The sequence below is a fragment of the Trematomus bernacchii genome, unplaced genomic scaffold, assembly GCF_902827165.1.
Source record: "Trematomus bernacchii unplaced genomic scaffold, fTreBer1.1, whole genome shotgun sequence".
Taxonomy (NCBI): Eukaryota; Metazoa; Chordata; class Actinopteri; order Perciformes; family Nototheniidae; genus Trematomus; species Trematomus bernacchii.
In genome coordinates this window covers 17,393,586-17,413,758 of record NW_022988043.1, presented here as the reverse complement: position 1 = coordinate 17,413,758, position 20,173 = coordinate 17,393,586, and the positions used below count along the sequence as shown (strand labels likewise).

The window sequence follows — 20,173 nt, the reverse complement described above, 5'->3', positions numbered from 1 at the left end:
ATTAAGAAGGTTAGACCTTTATAATATACATTAAACAAATTGAAATGTGGACACATCCTCTAATTTTGTTGAACTACAAGGAACTAACAATGAACCATGTTATTAAAACACAAAGAATCCCAAGATGTGTTTTCTTTCTATGGTTTCTCATGTAATTTGGGCTGGTTTTCTCTCAAAAACCCACGTTGCCATTGAACTTTGGGATTGTAGCCTTTGCAGACCAATTACATGCACATAGCCTACATAACACACTACAGGAAGGGGAAAACTCAAGAAAGGGTCCCCAGAGACCAAATTACAAAAGATGAGTCATGTTATGCCACCTTTAAATCTATCAATGCGCCAACCATCGTCGAGACCTAACAGATATATACAGACCAATCTGGATATCATCCATATTATATAATGAGAAAACAGCTTGAGAGATCGCATGATGTAGTGTTGTTAGATGTGCCAAGAGCAAGGACTGTCTTAGGTAAGACAGCTTTTATGTGCGCAGCTCCACTTGCTTGGAACAATCTTCAGCAAGAATTGAAACTGAGCAATCTCATTCCTCTGCATGTTTTTAAAGCTAGGCTAAATGAAATGCTCGTTGATACTTGTAAATGTCTATAACTATGTAAATGTATCCTGTAAATATAATGTATGATGTCCTTTATTGTTTTATGTTTCATGTGGAACCTATATGCTGCAGGTCTCCCTTGAAAAAGAGATCTATGATCTCAATGGGACCATCTGGTTAAATAAAGGTTTGAAATGAAATGAAATGAGAGGCTTGTGATTGGTTTATCAGTCAAAGATGAAAAATGCAATTTAATTGCATTATGGGTTCTCAACCCAGTCTACTTGGATAACGCCCCTCAAACATTAGTAAAGTGACACGCTGCCATTTATTGTCAACGTTACCTCCAGATAACACCATGGTGCCTGCCTCCTCATGAGTCCTGACTCTGGAGAGAGAGGTTCAACTTTATGCAAATGTCCTTTCATGTAACAGGAGCGACAAGTCTGAGACAGCAATCCCGCTCTCTCTTACCTCATTCACACCAACGCAACTCCGGTTCAAGCTCCGTGCTAGAGCTTTTCAGGTTCAGAACCGGTTCTTCGGTTTAGCTCCGGCTCTTTTCCCAGAGTCCGACTGGTGCTGCGTCATTGCGTCATTGTTTGCGTCATGACGTAACCGTTTGCGTGCCTGCTTCATAAAGCCAAACCGCGCGGAAACCCCTCACAGCTCACACCGACAACAACAACAATGGCCGATTGTGTTGAAGCGCTACTCGTTTTGGTTTTGCTCTGTCGAAACGAAATGGAAGAAATGGGACGACTTTACTACCAACTTTACAGTCGTTACATACTACATTCAAAACTGCTTTACAATCGTAATCATCAACTTCAACGACGATTCCGATCCCCCCTGCCCCCGTCTCGACGTAAGCGTGACGTATGCGGTGCTTTTGCTCTAGCGGGACAATTTTTTGGTGCTTGAAACAAACCGGATTCCGGAGCTAAGAGGCTGCTCCACTGCGGTGTGAACAGGAAAACCTGGTGCTTTTCAAGCTCCAGCTCCGAACCGGCCCTGAAACACCGTTGGTGTGAATGAGGTATTTGATTCCTCTGGAGAAGCCCAGCTCTTAGCAGCTAAGCTCTAACTTCACTATGTAGTAACACTTCAAATAAAAAGAGGGAAAACATCATCATGGCTGTAAGTTGGTTTCCTATTTGATATAATTGAATTACCTGCTTAGCAGAGTTCTACTTTGAGGATGTATGTGTGAACAGAGTGTACAAGTGTTATTCTACTCATTCTATCTAATCCTTCTAACTAGCCTCACACCTTTATGGAAGTGTAATACTGAAACGCTTTATAGGGGCCCTGTTATGCTTTTATGTTTTCCCTTTCCTGTAGTGTATTATATAGGGTTTTGTTAATGTTAATGGTCTGCAAAGGCTAAAACCCAAAGTCCCTCCAACACTGCCCCTGCCTCAAACACCCCCATTGGACTCCTTCGTTTTCTTCGGTAACTTATGGCGCGTTTCCACTACAGCGCGGAGCACGGTTTAAGAGGGCTGTGACGTTTTTGGTTGCGTTTCCACTAGGGGTGTTGAAAATAATCGTTTCTACGATGCATTGCGATGCGGACGTGGACGATTCGGTATCGATGCAGTGACGGAAGATAACCGATTATAGCGTATTAACGTTGCTTCCTGATTTTCCGGCCGCGGCTTTACTATGTTTTTTTTTCGGTCACTTTAATATCAAATCGGTCGGTGACGCAGAGATCAGGGAACAGACGTGACAGCGGCACAGCAACACCAAACACGGAGCAGTCTGCTTTATCCACCAACACAAGAACACCAGTCCAGAACCAACAGCAGAAGGACCCGCTCTGAATCACTCCGTGTCGCTGCGGCTCAGAGACACAAGGATTTATGTTTTTCAAAAATAATCGCGTTACAATCATATCAGGTTTTTGGTGGATTTAATTAAGTCTTGGATTGCAGAGTATGAATGTCCTCTAGCAATTTTCAGACGATATTATTATATACGTGTGTAAAGTTTGTGAAGGCAGCAGGAAAAAAGCTTCCGCGATCACAGTCTCCTCTCCGTTCCTCCAAACCCCGCCCCCTCCCTGAAAATAATGAGTGACAGGCTGATAGTGACCCGATAGAAACTTTATTATTCACTTAATCACTGATTGAGATATAATGAAGCTAACTTAATCTCATACATTCATGGGATTTATGTAACAGTAAGACAGAGAATGTAAGTGTGCACCCACATGCAGTATTTTTGTTTTTATATGCTATTGTAAATACTCCTGTTGTCTGCTGTGTTCAGACTCAAGTCCTGTGTGTGATGCCACATTCAGCACATTCAGTGTCCTTTTTTTAACAGAAGACCATTGCTAGAAGCTGCAGCTAGACTGCAGAAGCATTAGTTTTTTGTTTTTGAGGATGGAACAACTTCACACACAGATATAGGGAGGCTAGACCTATACAATTAATTTATTTTGGTTTATAAATTAATGTCAAGACATTTATGTTATTGATTTCTGAAGCACTTTCTAAATAATAAAAACAGAGTTCATATGTATTTACTGCATGTATGCATTGATGAAAAATAAGCCATGTGCAGTAATATAGAAAATTGAGGATGCAGCGCATTGGTATGAATCGTGATGCATCGGGATATCGAATTGAATCGAATCGTTGACAGGATAATCGTAATCGAATCGAATCGTGAGACCAGTGAAGATGCACAGCCCTAGTTTCCACTTGGCCTAGTACCGGCCGGCGGGTCCTAATTCACAGTTTTTCTGGCCTCATAAAATCGTGGGTCTAGGGCCAGAGACAACGAGGCTGAGTCGGGCTGAGTATGCTAAACTAGAGAGAGCATCGCTGGCAAGGAGGCTACAACTACAACAAGATGGACATATTTGACCGTGATTTAATTGTAATACACGTTTCAAAATGATGCCGAAGTAACAACATACTGATACCGGTTAGTAAAAACCATGAATTAATGCTTTGACAAGTCTGCAGACAGACGGCAGGCGAAAAACCTTTTAAAATGCTTGTTTTCTAAATGGAGATTGGCTAACGCAGTATATGCTCCGACCGTCCACACTCACAACAACGGCCTATACAGACATAAATAAAGCAGCGACTGTATTCGCCATGACACAGGCAGTCTGTGGTTTGTACTTGTTTAACTTTTGTCTAGTTTCTGAACAGATATGAGGAGCTGTGAGCTCTGAGTGCTAACAGCTAACGGCTGTGTTGTTTTTCTGGGGTTCTCATTGAAGATGACGTCACGGCTCCGCCTACACTGCGTTACTATAGATACTACCCCAGTTCCTAAACTGTAATGGAAATGCGGCCTAGCCATACCGAGCGAGGCCGAGCGAGGCCGTGTAGTGGAAACGCGCCAATAGTGACATCACTAAGTAAAACTCACCCTTCTCGCCTTGCGCTCCAAAACATTGTACGCGATATGCTTTGTATGCATTGTATGCGACATCTCTAAGCAGTTGACCATTCACAACCGAGCTGACCCGCTAACCAATCAGAGCAGACTGGGCTCTGGTTTCAGACAGAGGGTGAAAAGAGGTGCTGCAGCAGAGGCAGTATGAGAACAATAAAGAACTTTTTGAACATTAAAGCATGGAAACATGTAGCAATAGAAGCACAACATACAATATCATCTTTAAAAATATGAAAACTAATTGGAATCAAAATACTAATCTTTACGAGTGGTGAAGAGCTTTCATTTCAAGACTGTACGCAAGAGTGTATTGCAAAAAGACTAAGAGTCTAAAGCAGGTGTGTTTCAGGGGAAAATGTCTATGAATTGGGTAGTCAATGGTTTGATCCCCAGGCCCTGCATTCAACTTGTCAAAGTGTTTCTCCTTTGCTCCTCCTTTACAGTCATTTTCATATAAGTTCTCATCTATATAATGTAGTAATTTGTTTGAGCCAAAACACACATTCTTACCTTATTGAGGATAGATGATTTAACTGTATACTACTTAACTATTTAGGTGTCACCTACATTAATAGGTCTATAAAGAGCAAAGAAATCCAGGACAAAAAATTGAGCAAAGTGCTTTGACAAGCTGAAAATAAAACCCAAAACATGGAAGTTAAATCACAAATGAAACATCGTTCATCTTGAAAAAACCAAAGAGATATGTTCTCTCCATTCCCACACTACACATTATAGTTTTAGAGGCTTGTTCAAATTCAACTCATGCTGACAGAAGCTACTTGAACATTGTTATCTTAATAGACTACAGCTAAGTCCCACTTTGAATCTAATCAGCAATTTCCCAAATGCCTCAGTATCTTTTCCTATGAGGGAAGCAGAGGCAGCGGTACTCACTGAGGCTGGGTGCAGTCCTGAAGATTACACATTCTGCGGATCGGTTTCGGCTTCTTGCTGGCGTCGCAGTACCCCCGATGGACCATTTTGGTGTCTCCTTTCTTTCGACATCCATACTTGGTGTACTGAAACCCTGTGAAAGAAGTGAGGACCATTTTGTTTTTTAGTAGGAAAGCGTTCTGTTTGTCCATGGAAAAAGGTATTTCATTTAGTTATTAACCGGAACTTTAAACAACAAACCACCACCAAAGAAGCTCCTTTAATAAAAACAAAAAGTAATATGAAAAAAAAAACATGTTAAATAGCTTCAGCTTAAGAGAATAGGAACCAAAGTAGAGAACATAAATGACACAATCAAATGCTGCCTACTTACAGCAAGAGCAGTGAGCCCATTCATCAGATAATCACATTTATAAAAGAAGGAACCAATTTATTCCTCTCAGGTCCTTTTTAATTTGGTGGTAATTTTTCCTTTACCTCCGGCACAAGGCTTGGAACACGGAGACCAGCTCTTCAGAGCCCACTCAAACGTCTCCTCCTGGATCACGTTGTTGTTGTTGATGGGCACCGAATCTTCATGGATGATGTACTTGTACATTAAAGTAGACCGTGTTTCATTATCTTTGGGTATAATCTGCAAACAATGGAAAGAACGAAAATCAAACAAAACACATGACCAAGGGAGCATCGTGCTGCAGCGTATTTGCATGAAACTACTCTAAGTGTAAATGTGTGCAAATTATTTGATTGGATTTCAGGAAACGAGAGTAATTGAAGAAGCCGTTTCCATAATTTCGTAAACACAAGGTGTAATCGGTTGAAGACTGGAATTATCGGACAATAGGGGAGTCTGTGCTTGAGATAAGACTGAAGCCACTAGGGCATCCACTACGGAAACATATTCTCTCTGATCTGTTTTTCTCTGGATCCGATGTGTTTTACAGAGTTTCTGGAGACTGGAACACAAGGGAGCTCATTTCCAAATGGAAACTTTTGGCAGTATGATATACCCTGCACGAGTATAGAGGCAAAGAACCTCCTTTAAAACTTACTTCAATAACAAAACCTTCAATGTATGCTGGACAGACATACTTTTTATATCGAATAATCCAATAATTCATGGTGAACTTTGTGAGCTTTTGCCAGGATGTGAGATCAAAGTGAGCATGGAAAATAACCGAGCAGACTCACAGTTCAGATGATACCACATTTAGTCATTCCCTTTCTTTTTTTAAGACAAAATGAATGACAAAGGGATGATAATTGTTGTTATTAGAGTTGCGATATGGCCAATAAACTACATAATGAAGATCATAAGATAGCAGTGTTATTTGAACCCGCTCTCAGATTTTCAGTTCTTTGATCGTAACTTTGTGTATTCTTGCGTCACTGTTTGTTCGTATTTCTTTTTCTATACCACAAGATTGTAAATTAAGATTTTAAGGATTAGGTGGTAGAGTTCCAACCATGACCCCTTTGTTCTTGGCACATGTGGGCTCATGATACAAATTGCATATTCAATGTTTTTTCATTTTTACCAACCGAAACATCAATGTGTAACTCCTTCTCCTGTGTCTTTTCCTAAAAGAGGCCCTATTATGCTTTAGATAGATAGATAGATAGATAGATAGATAGATAGATAGATAGATAGATAGATAGATAGATAGATAGATAGATAGATAGATAGATAGTACTTTATTGATCCCACATTGGGAAATTGTTGTTGTTACAGCAGCATAAAAGGCATTTTACAATAAAACAAAACTACAAAATATACAAGAATAGAAAGAAAAATAAAATAAAATAAAATATAAAATATACATGTTGAAATAGAAAATATACATGCAGATATTATATATATATATTCAAAATATATGACATTATGGAATATGGAGTATAAATATTGAACAGATTATAGAGTAAAATGTACAAGGTGGTTTTATTTCTAGAGAAACTATGGAGCAGAGAGTTCTCTTCCAGCCAGAGGTGATTTGTTGTACAGAGTTATTGCAGTGGGCAGGAATGTTTTCCAGTATCTGTCCTTGTGGCAGGTGAGCTGCAGCAGTCTGTTGGAGAAGGAGCTCCGTTGACTGACCAGCTGCAGGTGGAGAGGATGGGTTAGGTTATCCATGATGGACAACAGCCTGTTCAGTGTCCTCCTCTCCACCACAGCTTCAAAGGGGTCCAGCTTGAGGCCGATGACTGACCCAGCTTTCCTGATCAGTTTATTGATCCTGCTGGTGTCACCGTCTCTGATGCTGCCCCCCCAGCAGACCGCAGCAAAGAAGAGTGCACTAGCCACCACAGACTGATAGAAGATCTCCAGCATCTTGCTGCATACGTTGAAGGATCTCAGCTTCCTCAGAAAATAGAGTCGGCTCATCCCCTTCTTGTACACAGCGTCAGTGTTGATCCTCCAGTTCAGCCCATTGTCTAAGTGCACTCCCAGGTACTTGTAGACCTCCACAACTGCCACATCCTCTCCTAGAATTCACAGGGGCAGAGGAGGAGATGTCCTCTTCCTCCTGAAATCAATGACCATCTCTCTGGTCTTGGCCACATTCAGAAGCAGATGATTTCCACCAGTCCACTCAACAAAATAAATATTTACCTTTATGGGGTTTTCCCTTTCCTGTAGTGTGTTATATAGATTTGTGTGCATGTAAATGGTCTGCAAAGGCTAAAATCCCAGGCAGTATGAGAAAAATAAACATTAAAGTTTGAACATTAAAGCATGTAAACATGTCACAGTAGGGGAACAAAATACAAATATGAACCTGAAAATGAGCATATGTCCTGTTTAAAGTGAATAACTCAAATATTTAATGTTGAACAAACTGTTTCTATAACAAAATAATCTATCTATCTATCTATCTATCTATTCCATCATTTTCACCCTACAAATTAAAAACACATCAGTTGCACGGTCTATAAAACAGCCGTCATCACAAGACTTTGAAACTAGACATACATTTAGTAAATATTGATAGGATAATAACAGATATATGAGATAAGGAGGGAGAATTTAGCAGGAAAGGGAATCTGGGCTGTTCAAAGGCTGTGCCTCTGTGTTGATATAATCATAAAGTAGATCTTTTTGATAGCGTTTATATGGAGTTTGCAGCAGATTAATTTCACATAAAACGATTTACTCTGAGTTACATCACTCACTAGAAAAAACACAAAAGCTACATTTTTCCTAAGCATTTAATGGCTTGTCATTATCTGTGAAAGCAGACATTGAATTGCTTGTGTGTAATGGGACATTACCAGTTGGGACGACTCACTAAATACCAATGCTGTGCTTCATCATTTATGAATGAGGAATCATGAATGCATTACACATGAATATAACATTGCATCCAATTTGTGAAACTGATCTGTTTTGACCTGCAACAATGTATTTATATACTCCACTTACTGCCAAATTAAATATGAATAATTATCTGAATGATTTACCCTCCTTTCTAAGATTGCTTCTAAGAAAAATATGCTGTTAGTGAGAAAACTGTAAATGAACTTCTGTAAGATGGCCTGTTCTCCTCAGTGTTCCAATACATATGTCTGCAATCATTGTTTGTAATCATGTGTCATAATATGGAGCGCACATAAAAGGTAAGTTATTTAATCCTGCTACATGTGAGTCGTAGGAAAGTAGAGTCGGTATCCCTGGGGGAAAAAACAATAATGTGTAATGAGAAGGAAACACAAGGTGAGATTACGAGGGTGAGTGTGTGTGAGCACTACACATCTCTAATCAAATGTAAACTATAATAAAGACGTTAATCAATAATGGCACCTAAAGCCCTGAGGAATAGAAATGAGAGATCACTAAACAGAAACAAGACAAAAACACATTTCTAATCCCATCAAAGCTCCTCTTGTCAGCTACATATCAATTCATTTCTTCTGGAGCGAAACCGACAGAACACTTGAAACCTTTGAAGTCTGTCAAGACACTCCTTGCATCATCATATTGCAATGCATCCAGAAATTCTTTTATAATTCTTTTACAAAGCTCTTAATGGTTTGGCACCCTCATATATCACTTATTCTTTCCTTATGTCCCTGGTCGAGCCCTAAGGTCTCCTCAGCTGCTTTTGAACATTTCCTAAAGTCACCCAAAATAAAATGGGTGAAGCAGCTTTAATTCAGTACGCACTTACACGGTCAAATTCAGTGGACAGCTGAAACATATATTTTTATTTTAGCTTTTTATTAGCAATACCCCCCTTTTGATTGGTCCTTTAATTATTCTTATAATTGTTTTTTTTATAATGTTTTATTTAGTTATTTATTTTATAGTTTTTATATTTCTTTGTATTTATTCATTTTGTCTAATGTCCTCCTTTGTTTTACTGAGAAGGTTATGCTTTGTTTTTGGGTTGTGTTTTTACGCTGCCTACAGTGAGTTTCTTTCTGTTTTAATTTGTGATGTGTGCCATGTTGTTAAAGCACTTTGAGCTGCACTAAGTGTACAAGAAATGGTACACAAATAAAGCATGATTATTATTATTATTAGTTTTATCTATTTGTTAAAGTGCTCATTATCCTTTAGATGTGTATTGTGTAATATCCTTATTTAGACCTGACATGTTCCTTAAACAAAGAGTACCTTCGATAACAACGATAGGGTAAGAATTAAAGGCATAAAGAACGTTTGTTTTCTGTTTCTTCAAATGCTGCAACACTTTTCATGTACTGAGCCAAAAGTGACTTACTGCTCCAATTATGCAAATGCTATTACATTTTAATCCTGCTTAACCTTGGCTGTTGAAAGAGTGGAGCAACTCTTAATATAGAAAAACAATGTTGCTTAACCAACTCATTTAGTCAACCAACAGTACTTTTACAGCAAGTATTTTAAAAGACCATTAATTCAACATTTTATTCAAAATGGGCATTCAGGGTTTCAGCTGCTGAGAATTAAGAGAAAAGTAGCAGATACAACCCGTTTCGTTCTCGTGTAAACACCGCCTAAGCCAGGCATCCTCAAAGTCCGGACTCCGGTCCGGATCCGGACCGAACCACAACTGTCTCTGGACTCGAAGCAAATTATACTTTTCATATGTATTATCTGTATTATCTGTGTTATCTGTGAGACATCGCCACAACGCAACGAGTCAAAATTCTCCGCTATGTCCACTGCAAACAGCGCTCTGCATGTACGACTGTTCCACTGTCTGTGTGTGTCTGTCAACGCATTGGTCCAATCACATTTAGCATCCCGTCAGCGTTTTTTCCCCCCACCAACAGTCTGCGAATCAGAGGCACAGTAGGGCGGGTCTTCGCGGAATGCGGGTGGGAAAAATGCGTGTGTGTTTAAAAAAAAAAAGTCAGAGCGAGAGTTAACAGCTCATCTAGTTGCATCTGTACTGTAGCTAGTAGCCTAGTTTCACCTACCGGGGTGGCATGGGGTGGCAACTACCACCCTAAAAATAGGCCTTGCCACCCCAGCTGCCACCCCAGTTGGCAGCTTTGTTTTGAAAGAAAAGTTGTGGCTCATCGGACATTTATGAGAGAAAGTCTCTAATGTCCGAGTGCAAGTGAATGCAGCACAAGACGCACGTCTTGTAACCCCTCCCCCGGCCCTGATTTCATTTGAACGGGGGGACGGCGCAAAACGAGAAGCATTCGGACCCAAGTACTGAAGGAATGAGGTATTTGCGGTCTACAATGACAGAGAAGAGACTGTCAAGTTTGGCCCGTACTCAGCATTGAATCAAAACGCACTAAAGCTTTGGATCTTACTAATTTTGTGAGGCGTTTTGCTGAACAAAATGGTAATCGCCGCATTCAGCTGTAATAGACATGTGAACTTCATGCTCTGCTCACGGATGAGCATACACAACTGTTAAGATGATGACCTTACGTGTGTAAATATATATTTTTTCTTTGTGGGGGTCTGCCCCCATAAAACAGTTTTATGTCCTGAGAAAGTCAAATAAGACGGTGTGTAAAACTACACTGCCCAGCCAAAAAAAAGTAACCACTTTGATTTAACTAGGCCAGTAGGTAAGGGCATTCCACTGGATAATAACTGAAGTATAAAAGAATGCATGACTGAAGTGATGGAGACCATGTTTGAACGCAAACAAAAAGAGGAAATAATAGGTCAAATCAAGCAAATCCCCCACTCAGATTCCATAGCAACCAGAAGAACATAAATACTGGCTGGTGATTTGATTAATCAGCTTTGTGATGGAATACAAAATGCACAGTGCATTTCCTTAGCTGTGGATGAGTCCACTGACACCACTGACAATGCTCAGTTGCTGGTGTTTGTGAGTTTTTATGGTGAGGCAATGGGGGAGTTTATTGAAGATGTGTTGGGCCTGACGAACCTCAGTGGACACACAAGGGGGCAAGACATTTATAAAGCAATAATGGGAATGCTGAATAAAAGAGGGTGCAGCTGCCTTTATTCATAACTGTGCAGCTCTTACACTGCGACTCTGAGGGATCAAGCACAGACACAATAACAATGAAAACTGCTGCATACAGATTATTTTTGTTTTTGCAACCTCGTGTTAAGAATCTTGTTGCAATTGTTTAAAAGTTTGAATGACCGTAATAAACGGACCTTTGTCTTATTGAAACCATTTTTTTGGACCTTTAAGATTTGTATTTGAGTACCCCTGGCCTAAGCCAACAAAAAGTATTGTGTAAATATGTTGGTTGGCACGTAAATCTTTTCATTACATTTAACCATTTAAATGTTTCCAGTTGCAAAATATATTAGGTTTTTGATCACTTCCCTTTAATGCGTTCTCTAATGGGATCGATCACAAACATTCAAACGTTAGACTCCTTACGTACAATTGCATCTGCAGCTTCTCATTAGCTCACAGTCATAGAGTGTTTGGACAATATTTCTCTTGCCTCCTTGTCTTTGGCCATAATCTCCTCTGCTGAAGAAACACTTAAGCCTCTTAGAATCTCTCCTCCCTACCCCTGAGAGTTTTTCACCATGGGATGTCTCTTAAGAGTCTCTTTGTGAATCTTTTATCCATAGCAGGATCATTCTTATAAAATATCCTTTTTCTAAGATTTTTCTCCCAAATGCGTCACTAGGGCACTTAAAATTTGTATGTGATATGATCAATAGAACTCGCTCAGGCCTCATCAGAGGAAGCATCTTCTGAGTTGAGAGAGCTGCTTAACAAGAGAAGTGAACATATGACATCAACAGCCGTGTATTAAAACATTGGACAATCAGACTACTTACTAATATCAGATTTTCCAGAATCACAGCAGCAGTTTAATACAGAAGTGTTTTTGCTGTCTTATATCCTCCTGAAGGGAAGCACTGTGTTGTGCAGTTCAATTTGTTTCAACTTTGACCTCCTTACCACTAACATTTTGATGCGCAACCAAACAGCTAACAGCTGTATGTAGCTAGCTGGCAGGGGAGGTAACAATAGAAACAAAACATAAGGCTGTTTTTGCTCTTCGCCCTCGCAGTGAGCAAAGAGCAAATTCGGTTTCATTTGAATGTTGCCATGTCATTTTACTGGCCTGAAAATCTGATTCCAATCATATCAATTCAACACTTAAAAAAAGGCTTAAAAAAGCTAAGTAAAAGTGATGGGAAAATAATGAGAAAAATAGGCTTACCTGCTTCTTTCACAGGGCTCATTTTCAAGCAAAGAGGATATTAGAAAATGGAAGTACAAGCAGTAATAGAGAAGGAGTTGTAATTACCAGAACCACCACAGGGTCGTGAAGAGGTCCGTCAGTGTGCAGAGTCTCCACCTCGTCCTCAATGATGTAGTGCCACTCCACGCCCAAGTCAATGAAGCTTCTGGACTTGACTTCCTCTCCTTTCCCGTTGAGGATGTAATGCCCCGTTGCCTGGTTCTTGATTGCTGCAATCATTCGTTTGGTTATGACCCAGTGACAAAGAAACCTGGCACTTGCTTGGAATGATTATGGTTGAAAGTTATAATGGGTTATTCATGCAGTACATTTATGGAGAACAAGCGCCTGAACTTCTTATATAATACAACTTCTACGACCTGAGGCTGAAATGAGGATTGGCATGTTACCTAACTGCTTTAAATATATCTGATGTAAATCAGTTGCAATTAAAAGATGTCAAAACAACCCGAATTGTGTCTGCTAAAGATCCTTCCCTCCTGCTCCAGTGCAGATTATAACAGATTAGTCCACCGAGTGAATAAAACAACAACAATGCTTCAACTTCTCTTCAACTTTCACATAAATGCAGAGTTGACAGCAGGAAATAAGAAGCCACTAGTTCTTGAAATAAAGCAAGTAAGAAATATCTTCAAATTGATCCATCAGCACATGTCATTTCAAAGTGAATGACAGTGACAGGAAAGATGGATGCGATAGAGAAACTACAGAAAAGGAATAATTGTAATGCTGCAGCTAAATATTTCATTAAGAGTTAGATGTTCACCCTAGATGAAATCTTAATAAACACATTTCATTTTGTCACTTTTTTCTTCTATTCTGCTCCAGCAACCACATCTCACGGAGTTCAGAGTCGATGTATGGGGACAAAACATTGGATTTCCTAATTATATATAGAAAGTCAACTTTAGGGTGACTGTATCTGCGAGGGAGTGCGGTCGTCTTTCAACAAGAGGGTTGCGGGTTCGATCCCAGCCGTTGCAGTCAATAATGTCTATGTAACCTTGCGCAATATACTTCACCCTGAGTTGCTACCGCCTACAGCTGTGTAACAAAATGAGTTAAGTGCTCTTTACAAGAACGTTAATGGTGAGTGATGAGGAAGAATCAAATATGAAGCAGTGCCCTGGACAGCTCCCTCAATCAGCCTTGATTGACACATTTGAATTGGTACATTTAAAAAATGTACATAACACAATTTACTCAATAATCTGTGTCGAGTTTTCTTTTGTAAGTTTGACATGTTGAGTATCCTCCATATGAAATAATGAAAAGTATGCCTTCACTGTGCTGAAAGAAAGGGGCCTATTCAGGGTGTACTGCAGGGGGACTTACGTGTTTGTTACTGTACTGATGTAGTTACTGCTTTACGCATGTCACATACGTGGTAGTTAACCCCCGCCCTGACCTCCTACATACTGTATGCAGTCATTGTCACTCTTTTTATTACTGTACCTTAATTCCTCCTTTGATCCCTTTCATTATCTTTGTATTTGCTGTGAATGACCTGTGGGTGTGTTTCCAAGGATCCTCACTCGCCTGCCTTTGTTCCTGCTTGTCTCCTTCCTACCTGCCATCCTCCAACCTCACACCACGCCCCTTTCTTCCCTTTCCCCCTCATCCCCTGATCCAGATCCCCCTCTAGAATGATAGTAATACTTTCTTACCACCACGACCCATTTAACAGACGACTCTGCTTTGTGATGACAGAGGCCATTTCCTCTGGCACAGTCCAGCTCTCTCCTGAAGCACACAGCCAATATTGCTTCTACAGGAGCAGCTGACCGCTCTCTGGGCCTTTCAGCTTCATGATAACAAAGGAGAATGCTCCATCAAAGGCCATTAAAGCTAGCGCCAGAAAGTGTGTGAACTGTTATTGTTATACTTTTTAAGGATTATAGATAAAGGGAGTTTTTGTTGGGTAGTTAAGTGGAGGGGTTCCAAATCTGTGGGCCTTACAGCAGCTGATGTAGTGATGGTAACAATGTAGGAAGTGAATCATGTTGTTATTGGGCAACAAAATTGCATATAAACGTACTGCTTACTTAATAGATACTCTAGACTCTATGAAAACCTAAAAAAGGTAGGATATTAAAAGTGTTTAGAATGGCCCAAAATCTCATACGACTGATGGCATCCTTTGGGTCCACAACATCTGTGTGGGAGACAAACTCCCTCTGGAGGGAACTTTGGTATTATAGCTTTTTTAGACCACTTACATGCACACAATCCTATATAACACACTACAGGAAAAGGGAAAACCCAAAAAGCATAATAGGGACTCTTTAACATACAAGTGTTTTGGTTACAGTCAGGAGATGGAAATCCGATTGTAATTAGAAATTGACTAATTAATGGTTGGAAGAATACCACCAGTCAAAAAGTTAAAATCTACCTCAGAGACCTGTATTCTCTCTCAGACATGCTGTAGCTGAGGCTCATGAATTCACTAATGAGATAACTATTGCTATTATACTGCAATCCAATACACATCAACCTCTTGACACCACTATTGGAACAAGTGAATGAGGCTGGAGGTTTTTTTAATATAACTAAATAAGGTGGGGTTTAAAAGCTTCTATTAACACTAGATTGCAATTTAAAGCGGAAATAGACCCAATTTAGTTTTTAAGTTATTACTTTGAAGTAAATGTTTCTGGCACAATGTAATTACCTATTTGCCACACTTTCACTATGCAATTTGTATGCCTAGCAGTGGTTGTGTTGGTAGCAGCAAAATATGGATTTGGGATTTAAGGATTTGCACACTATTTACAAATAAAACTAAAATGTTGTGACTGTCTTAAACCCATCCTTCTCATTATATAGAAACAACAATCAGTGTCTTTCCAGTACAGTACATACATTATACCAGGCCACCCTAACAATACTTGCTTGATTGTCAGTGATTGGATCTGATTGGTCATTAAGCTGGCAAAGATAGCTCTGCCTGTCAAAGCTTTTCAAGGAACCCACTGACACACGCGAGGAACATTACGGGCATGACCAATTACTCTAAGCTACTGACTCATTCATTTTCATCCTTATCAGGGGGGGCCAAGACCTTGACTACGGCTTTGAGACGCCTCATACTGAACTCAGAGTTTTAAGAAATAGAAGGTGACTGTCAATATATCTTGGTGTTGGTTCAGCAGACATAGTGAACACTGGCTCCTCTAATGGCTTTATATCAGATAGTAATACCAAAGCAGGAAATAAAAAAAGATGAACTTGATGGCTGGAGACGGACAAACTCAACTCAATATCACTTCAATGCATGCAGAACAAAAAGTGACTGTTTGGCTATTTTCTACTGAGACAAGGCTCACTTTTCTTTAAGTCCGCTGAAGCAAATGTCTGATACGTTGGTTATATAAATAAGACTGGCTTGACTTGAATGACATTTAAACTCAGCGAGGGGAAAAATGTCTCCCTTCGAAGAATGAATAATGTGACAAGCTCCTTTTATAAAGGACACGATTCACAGCTTTTTGTCCTCTGCAGGGACACGATCTTCCAATCATAGCTTAGCAACTGTCACTAGGCAGCATGACAGTCGAGCTTTGAAAGTCACCGAATGTTGAACGGCCATTATTAGGTGTCACGATTCTTGGGAGATAAGACAGAATTCTCTGTGGAGGAATGTAACTAAAGTTTATTCTACTCAACGGTAACTACTGTATAGCGTATTTTTCAACCAGAGCTATCACAATATCTTACCAGCATCAACACTTGTACCTACCCTCAACGATTGATACTTTGATTCAGAAGACAGTGGTTTGGTCAGGTAAGGTTTACCTACAACAACTACTTAATTAGGGTTAGGACAATAATGTTGTTTAAGTTGAAATGGTGACTATGATAAGATATAAATAATAACTACTTAGTTTAGCTGCTCTTTTGATGATAGGTAAAGAGCAGCTAAATACATGTTTTACTTATTAGACCCTTATACCCAAAGCGACTTACATACGCTCAATTCTGTGGACAGTCCCCACAGGAACAATTTCGGATAAAGTGTCTTGCCCAGGGACAATGCAACATGCTGACTGCTGTGGGGGTCCAGGTGGGATTGAACCAGTGTCAGCGCTCTAACCCACTGAGCCTCCTGTGGCTCAGATAGCTAAACTATCACTACGGCTAGCAATCTAATTTGCTAGCGTGTTTGATGACCCTTACTGGTTGTACGAGCTATTACAATGTTATCTGTTCCATCACACTGGCTATTGACTTAACAACAGTATAAAACATTTCAATAGAAAAATGGTATGATAAATACATTCAGGCCGATTTTATTATTAGAAAAAAAATAATGTTCATTTGTTGCTGCATCAATTGTTGTAAAGGATTATTTTTTCAGGGTATCATTAAATGTGGTTTTCAAAATCTTCATTGGGAGATATGTTTTTATGACAATTCATCCTAGATATAATGTATTATTTTGGAGCAGTAGGTTTTTCTTGAGTCTCTAGTTTTAGTTGTGGTATCATTATCTCTGAGCTGCACTTGACAACTGTTCTTTTACAAGAACAGTTGTCTTTTTCACCTTTTTTAGTTTGACCTTTGTTTCCGCTTCAATTTGACAAGTTAACAAGGCTACAGAAAAGTAGCCCTTCAATGCTATCGTCTGTCTCTGTTGGTCACTTGAGCCGGTCCAAATCAAGAGTATGGATGAGAGCAGCGCTCCGTCACTGCCTGTCAGCAATATCATGCCTAAAAGCTGCTGTGAAAAATATATATCCGTGCCTGCAGTCCTCCACGGAGAGAAGGAAAAGCACAATCAATGGGACACGGTCAGTCAATATATGTACGCCTGTGGCATACACTTCATCACGGCTGAACTATGATGCCAATGAGTTTAAAGTCAATTGTCAGAGTCAGAACATTACATCAGTTGTAATGTTAAAAGTCAAAGTAGTAAATATACATAACACTGATTAGCTGTCCACTGGCACTGACCGGACATCAATCCCCTATTGATTTATATTAAAGGTAGGGTAGGTAAGTTTAAGAAACCGGCTCGAGATACACTTTTTGTTATATTCCATGGAATGCTCTTAACATCCCGATAGCAATGAATATCTGAAGTGCTTTGACAAAAGATCCATAAAAACATTTCATCTGTGGAAGCCGTAGTACTGTAAAAAGCACGACCAATCATTTTAGCCGGCCCGGCTAAAATAACTGGATGGCCTACCTGCCTGTCAGCCTTCCATCTGTGCACAAACTTATCTCGTGCCCTCATTGGTCATGTGCGCGTTCGTGTGTGTTGGAGGAGGGGCTCTGTAAGGAAGTGGCAGATTTTCTCCGGTTGTGTATTTTCAAATTCTAGCGATCTCGAGCCGGTTTCTCAAACTTACCTACCCCACCTTTAACTATAAACCTATGGTGATCATCTCCAAAGACATTATGTAAAGTTGTCTTTTTGACCATTGTAATTGGGCTCTTTGCAGATTAGACTTTGGACGGTATTCGTAATGTTTTAATGTAATTGGCGAACTCTTCAGAATTGGTATTTTCTGCCAGTCAAATGACAGCAAATGTTTTCACTGAAAAAGGGGCGATGACTTAGAGGGAAAGTAACCGGATTGGCTGCTCTCATCTATAGTTTTGTTGAAACGTGTATCCACCCTGGACTTTGTGGCCAGATAATAAAGCTGTGGCCTTATTCCTCCTCTGCTCTCAAAGTTCAGTTACAGTATAACTCCTTTAGACACTGCAGGGTTTATAACTTCAACATGAACAGAGGTCAAAATAATGCATTTAACATAGCCGTTTCTACAAAACACATAGATCACAGTTCCTCTCCTCTGAGTCTGTTCAAAAGATCCCAGGCACACTCCTGCAGCTTTAATATGAATATTAAGATATTCCACTCTGACTAATGCCACGTTTCTATTGGCGTGGTCATGAACAAAGCGAATGTACTAGATTATAAATGTGAATTCCCCTTAACATAGTAGAGAAAATAGTAATGCTTAAACAAAACTGCAGTGCCATTCTTCTGGCAGTGAGAGAACCCACTTATCTATTGATCTCTCTATAATATATAATAAATTATGAATGAGCAATACGAAGACTAATTCTCTCTGCCTGAGAGGTGACATGGAATAAATTATGCAAAGCCTCACATCTATTATTCTACATTATGTGTTCTCATTAGTCTTCCTGGAAAACAAGAAGAGGATGTTGACATGTCCTCTCTGATTTCATACAGTACATGTGTTGGTGTTAGGAAGGCACACTTACCAAGAATTTGAGGGGAGGCCTCATGTTCTTGGATCATCACATGTCTAGCTCCAGGAGGAATGAGAAACATCTTAAGGTAACCTTTGCCAAGTTTGTAGCGGCAGCAGAAGCAGATGAGGGAGGGTTAGGAAAGAAAAGACACACACAGGTAAGTTAAGCAGATACAGAGAAAATATTTGTTTGCAGTGGTGGACATCACGCATGTTTCAGAAGTGTTGCTCGACAGAGAAGAAAATGGTAAAATGTCTCCTTCAATAGAAGCCTACAGGTATTTTTTTTTATTGAAACAGGCTGTTCATTCACATCTATCTTTTGCGTCATCAAAGGACTCTTAGCAATGTCAACATATTATTTTGTTACTATTACATAACTCAAGATATCCCTTAAAAAAACTCTCCATTCCTTTATTTTGAATATACGCAGACAGGATGGGAATGCCTCAAGCCATGTTTCAATAAAGCGTGAAGAACAGGGTATTTTCGGACTACAGGGCAGCAAAGTGGCCTTCTGTCAGGGATGTCCACCGCCTGCAAACCTACCATGACTCACCGAGTACATTTCTAGAGTCTTCCGTCTCATTTAAATACACATTTCGGGCTCCTTTGGGCAAAGAGAAGGCTCCTCTGGTCTTCCCTTCAAAATGAAATGAATCAGTTAGTGAGTCTCGCAGTGTTTCCTCCCGTATCCAATTTGATCATTTCTCTGCAACATCACCTACAGTGGAGGCACATTTAATTAGCATAGCAGGGAGCAGAGCATTTCACATCGGATGAGGCGGCAACCTATTTTTTTCCCTGGCAGGCTAACACTTGACAATCACCAGGACTGAATTGCCGTGCTGTAATTACTCGCCCTTGGATTTGACAATGGACGCCTCCTGATGCAGACGATGATGATTATGAATGCGCTGGCACACTGTCGCAGTGTTCACACGGGGTCACAACAGGTGGCAGACCAGGGGAAGCTGCTCACTCTGCTGTGTGTTTGAGAAGATAAATTGCAATGTACCTTTCGGAAAATGGCAAAAGATGCCCTCTTCGCTGAGAGAACATTTTGTAATAGCAGCCAATTTCAGAAACCTCAAGCCACTCAATAGAAATAACAATTTGATCACATGGCTTTTTGTGGACTGATTGGAAAAACTGCACACAAGCGAGCTTTCTAAAAAAGACCACTTTGGATGTGAGCGGTTGAATGGAGCATTAGCATGCCAGTTGAGGCTCAATCAATCAACGTTTAAATAGCCAACAACATCCCAGATTACCTCCAAAAGTCTGTCAGTTTGTTTGATGACTTTTTTTGTCTGCACAAAGACCTCTAAAGTTAGTTTGTTAGGCTGTTGAAGCAATTTACATTAAATGATAATACATACAAAAACAACAT

At 39.9% G+C, this 20,173-nt stretch overlaps 1 protein-coding gene across 1 annotated transcript in view; it reads right to left on the bottom strand.

Annotated features, from left to right (window-relative positions):
- LOC117472599 (A disintegrin and metalloproteinase with thrombospondin motifs 3-like) overlaps positions 1 to 20,173 on the bottom strand; it is a 102,465-nt gene that overhangs the window by 19,444 nt on the left and 62,848 nt on the right. Inside the window, exons 11-14 of the mRNA XM_034117896.1 lie at positions 18,791 to 18,871; positions 12,587 to 12,750; positions 5,360 to 5,516; positions 4,883 to 5,015 (exon numbers count right to left, since the gene is read on the bottom strand). Coding sequence (XP_033973787.1) covers positions 4,883 to 5,015; positions 5,360 to 5,516; positions 12,587 to 12,750; positions 18,791 to 18,871 — 535 coding nt within the window. The remainder of the gene's footprint in view (positions 1 to 4,882; positions 5,016 to 5,359; positions 5,517 to 12,586; positions 12,751 to 18,790; positions 18,872 to 20,173) is intronic.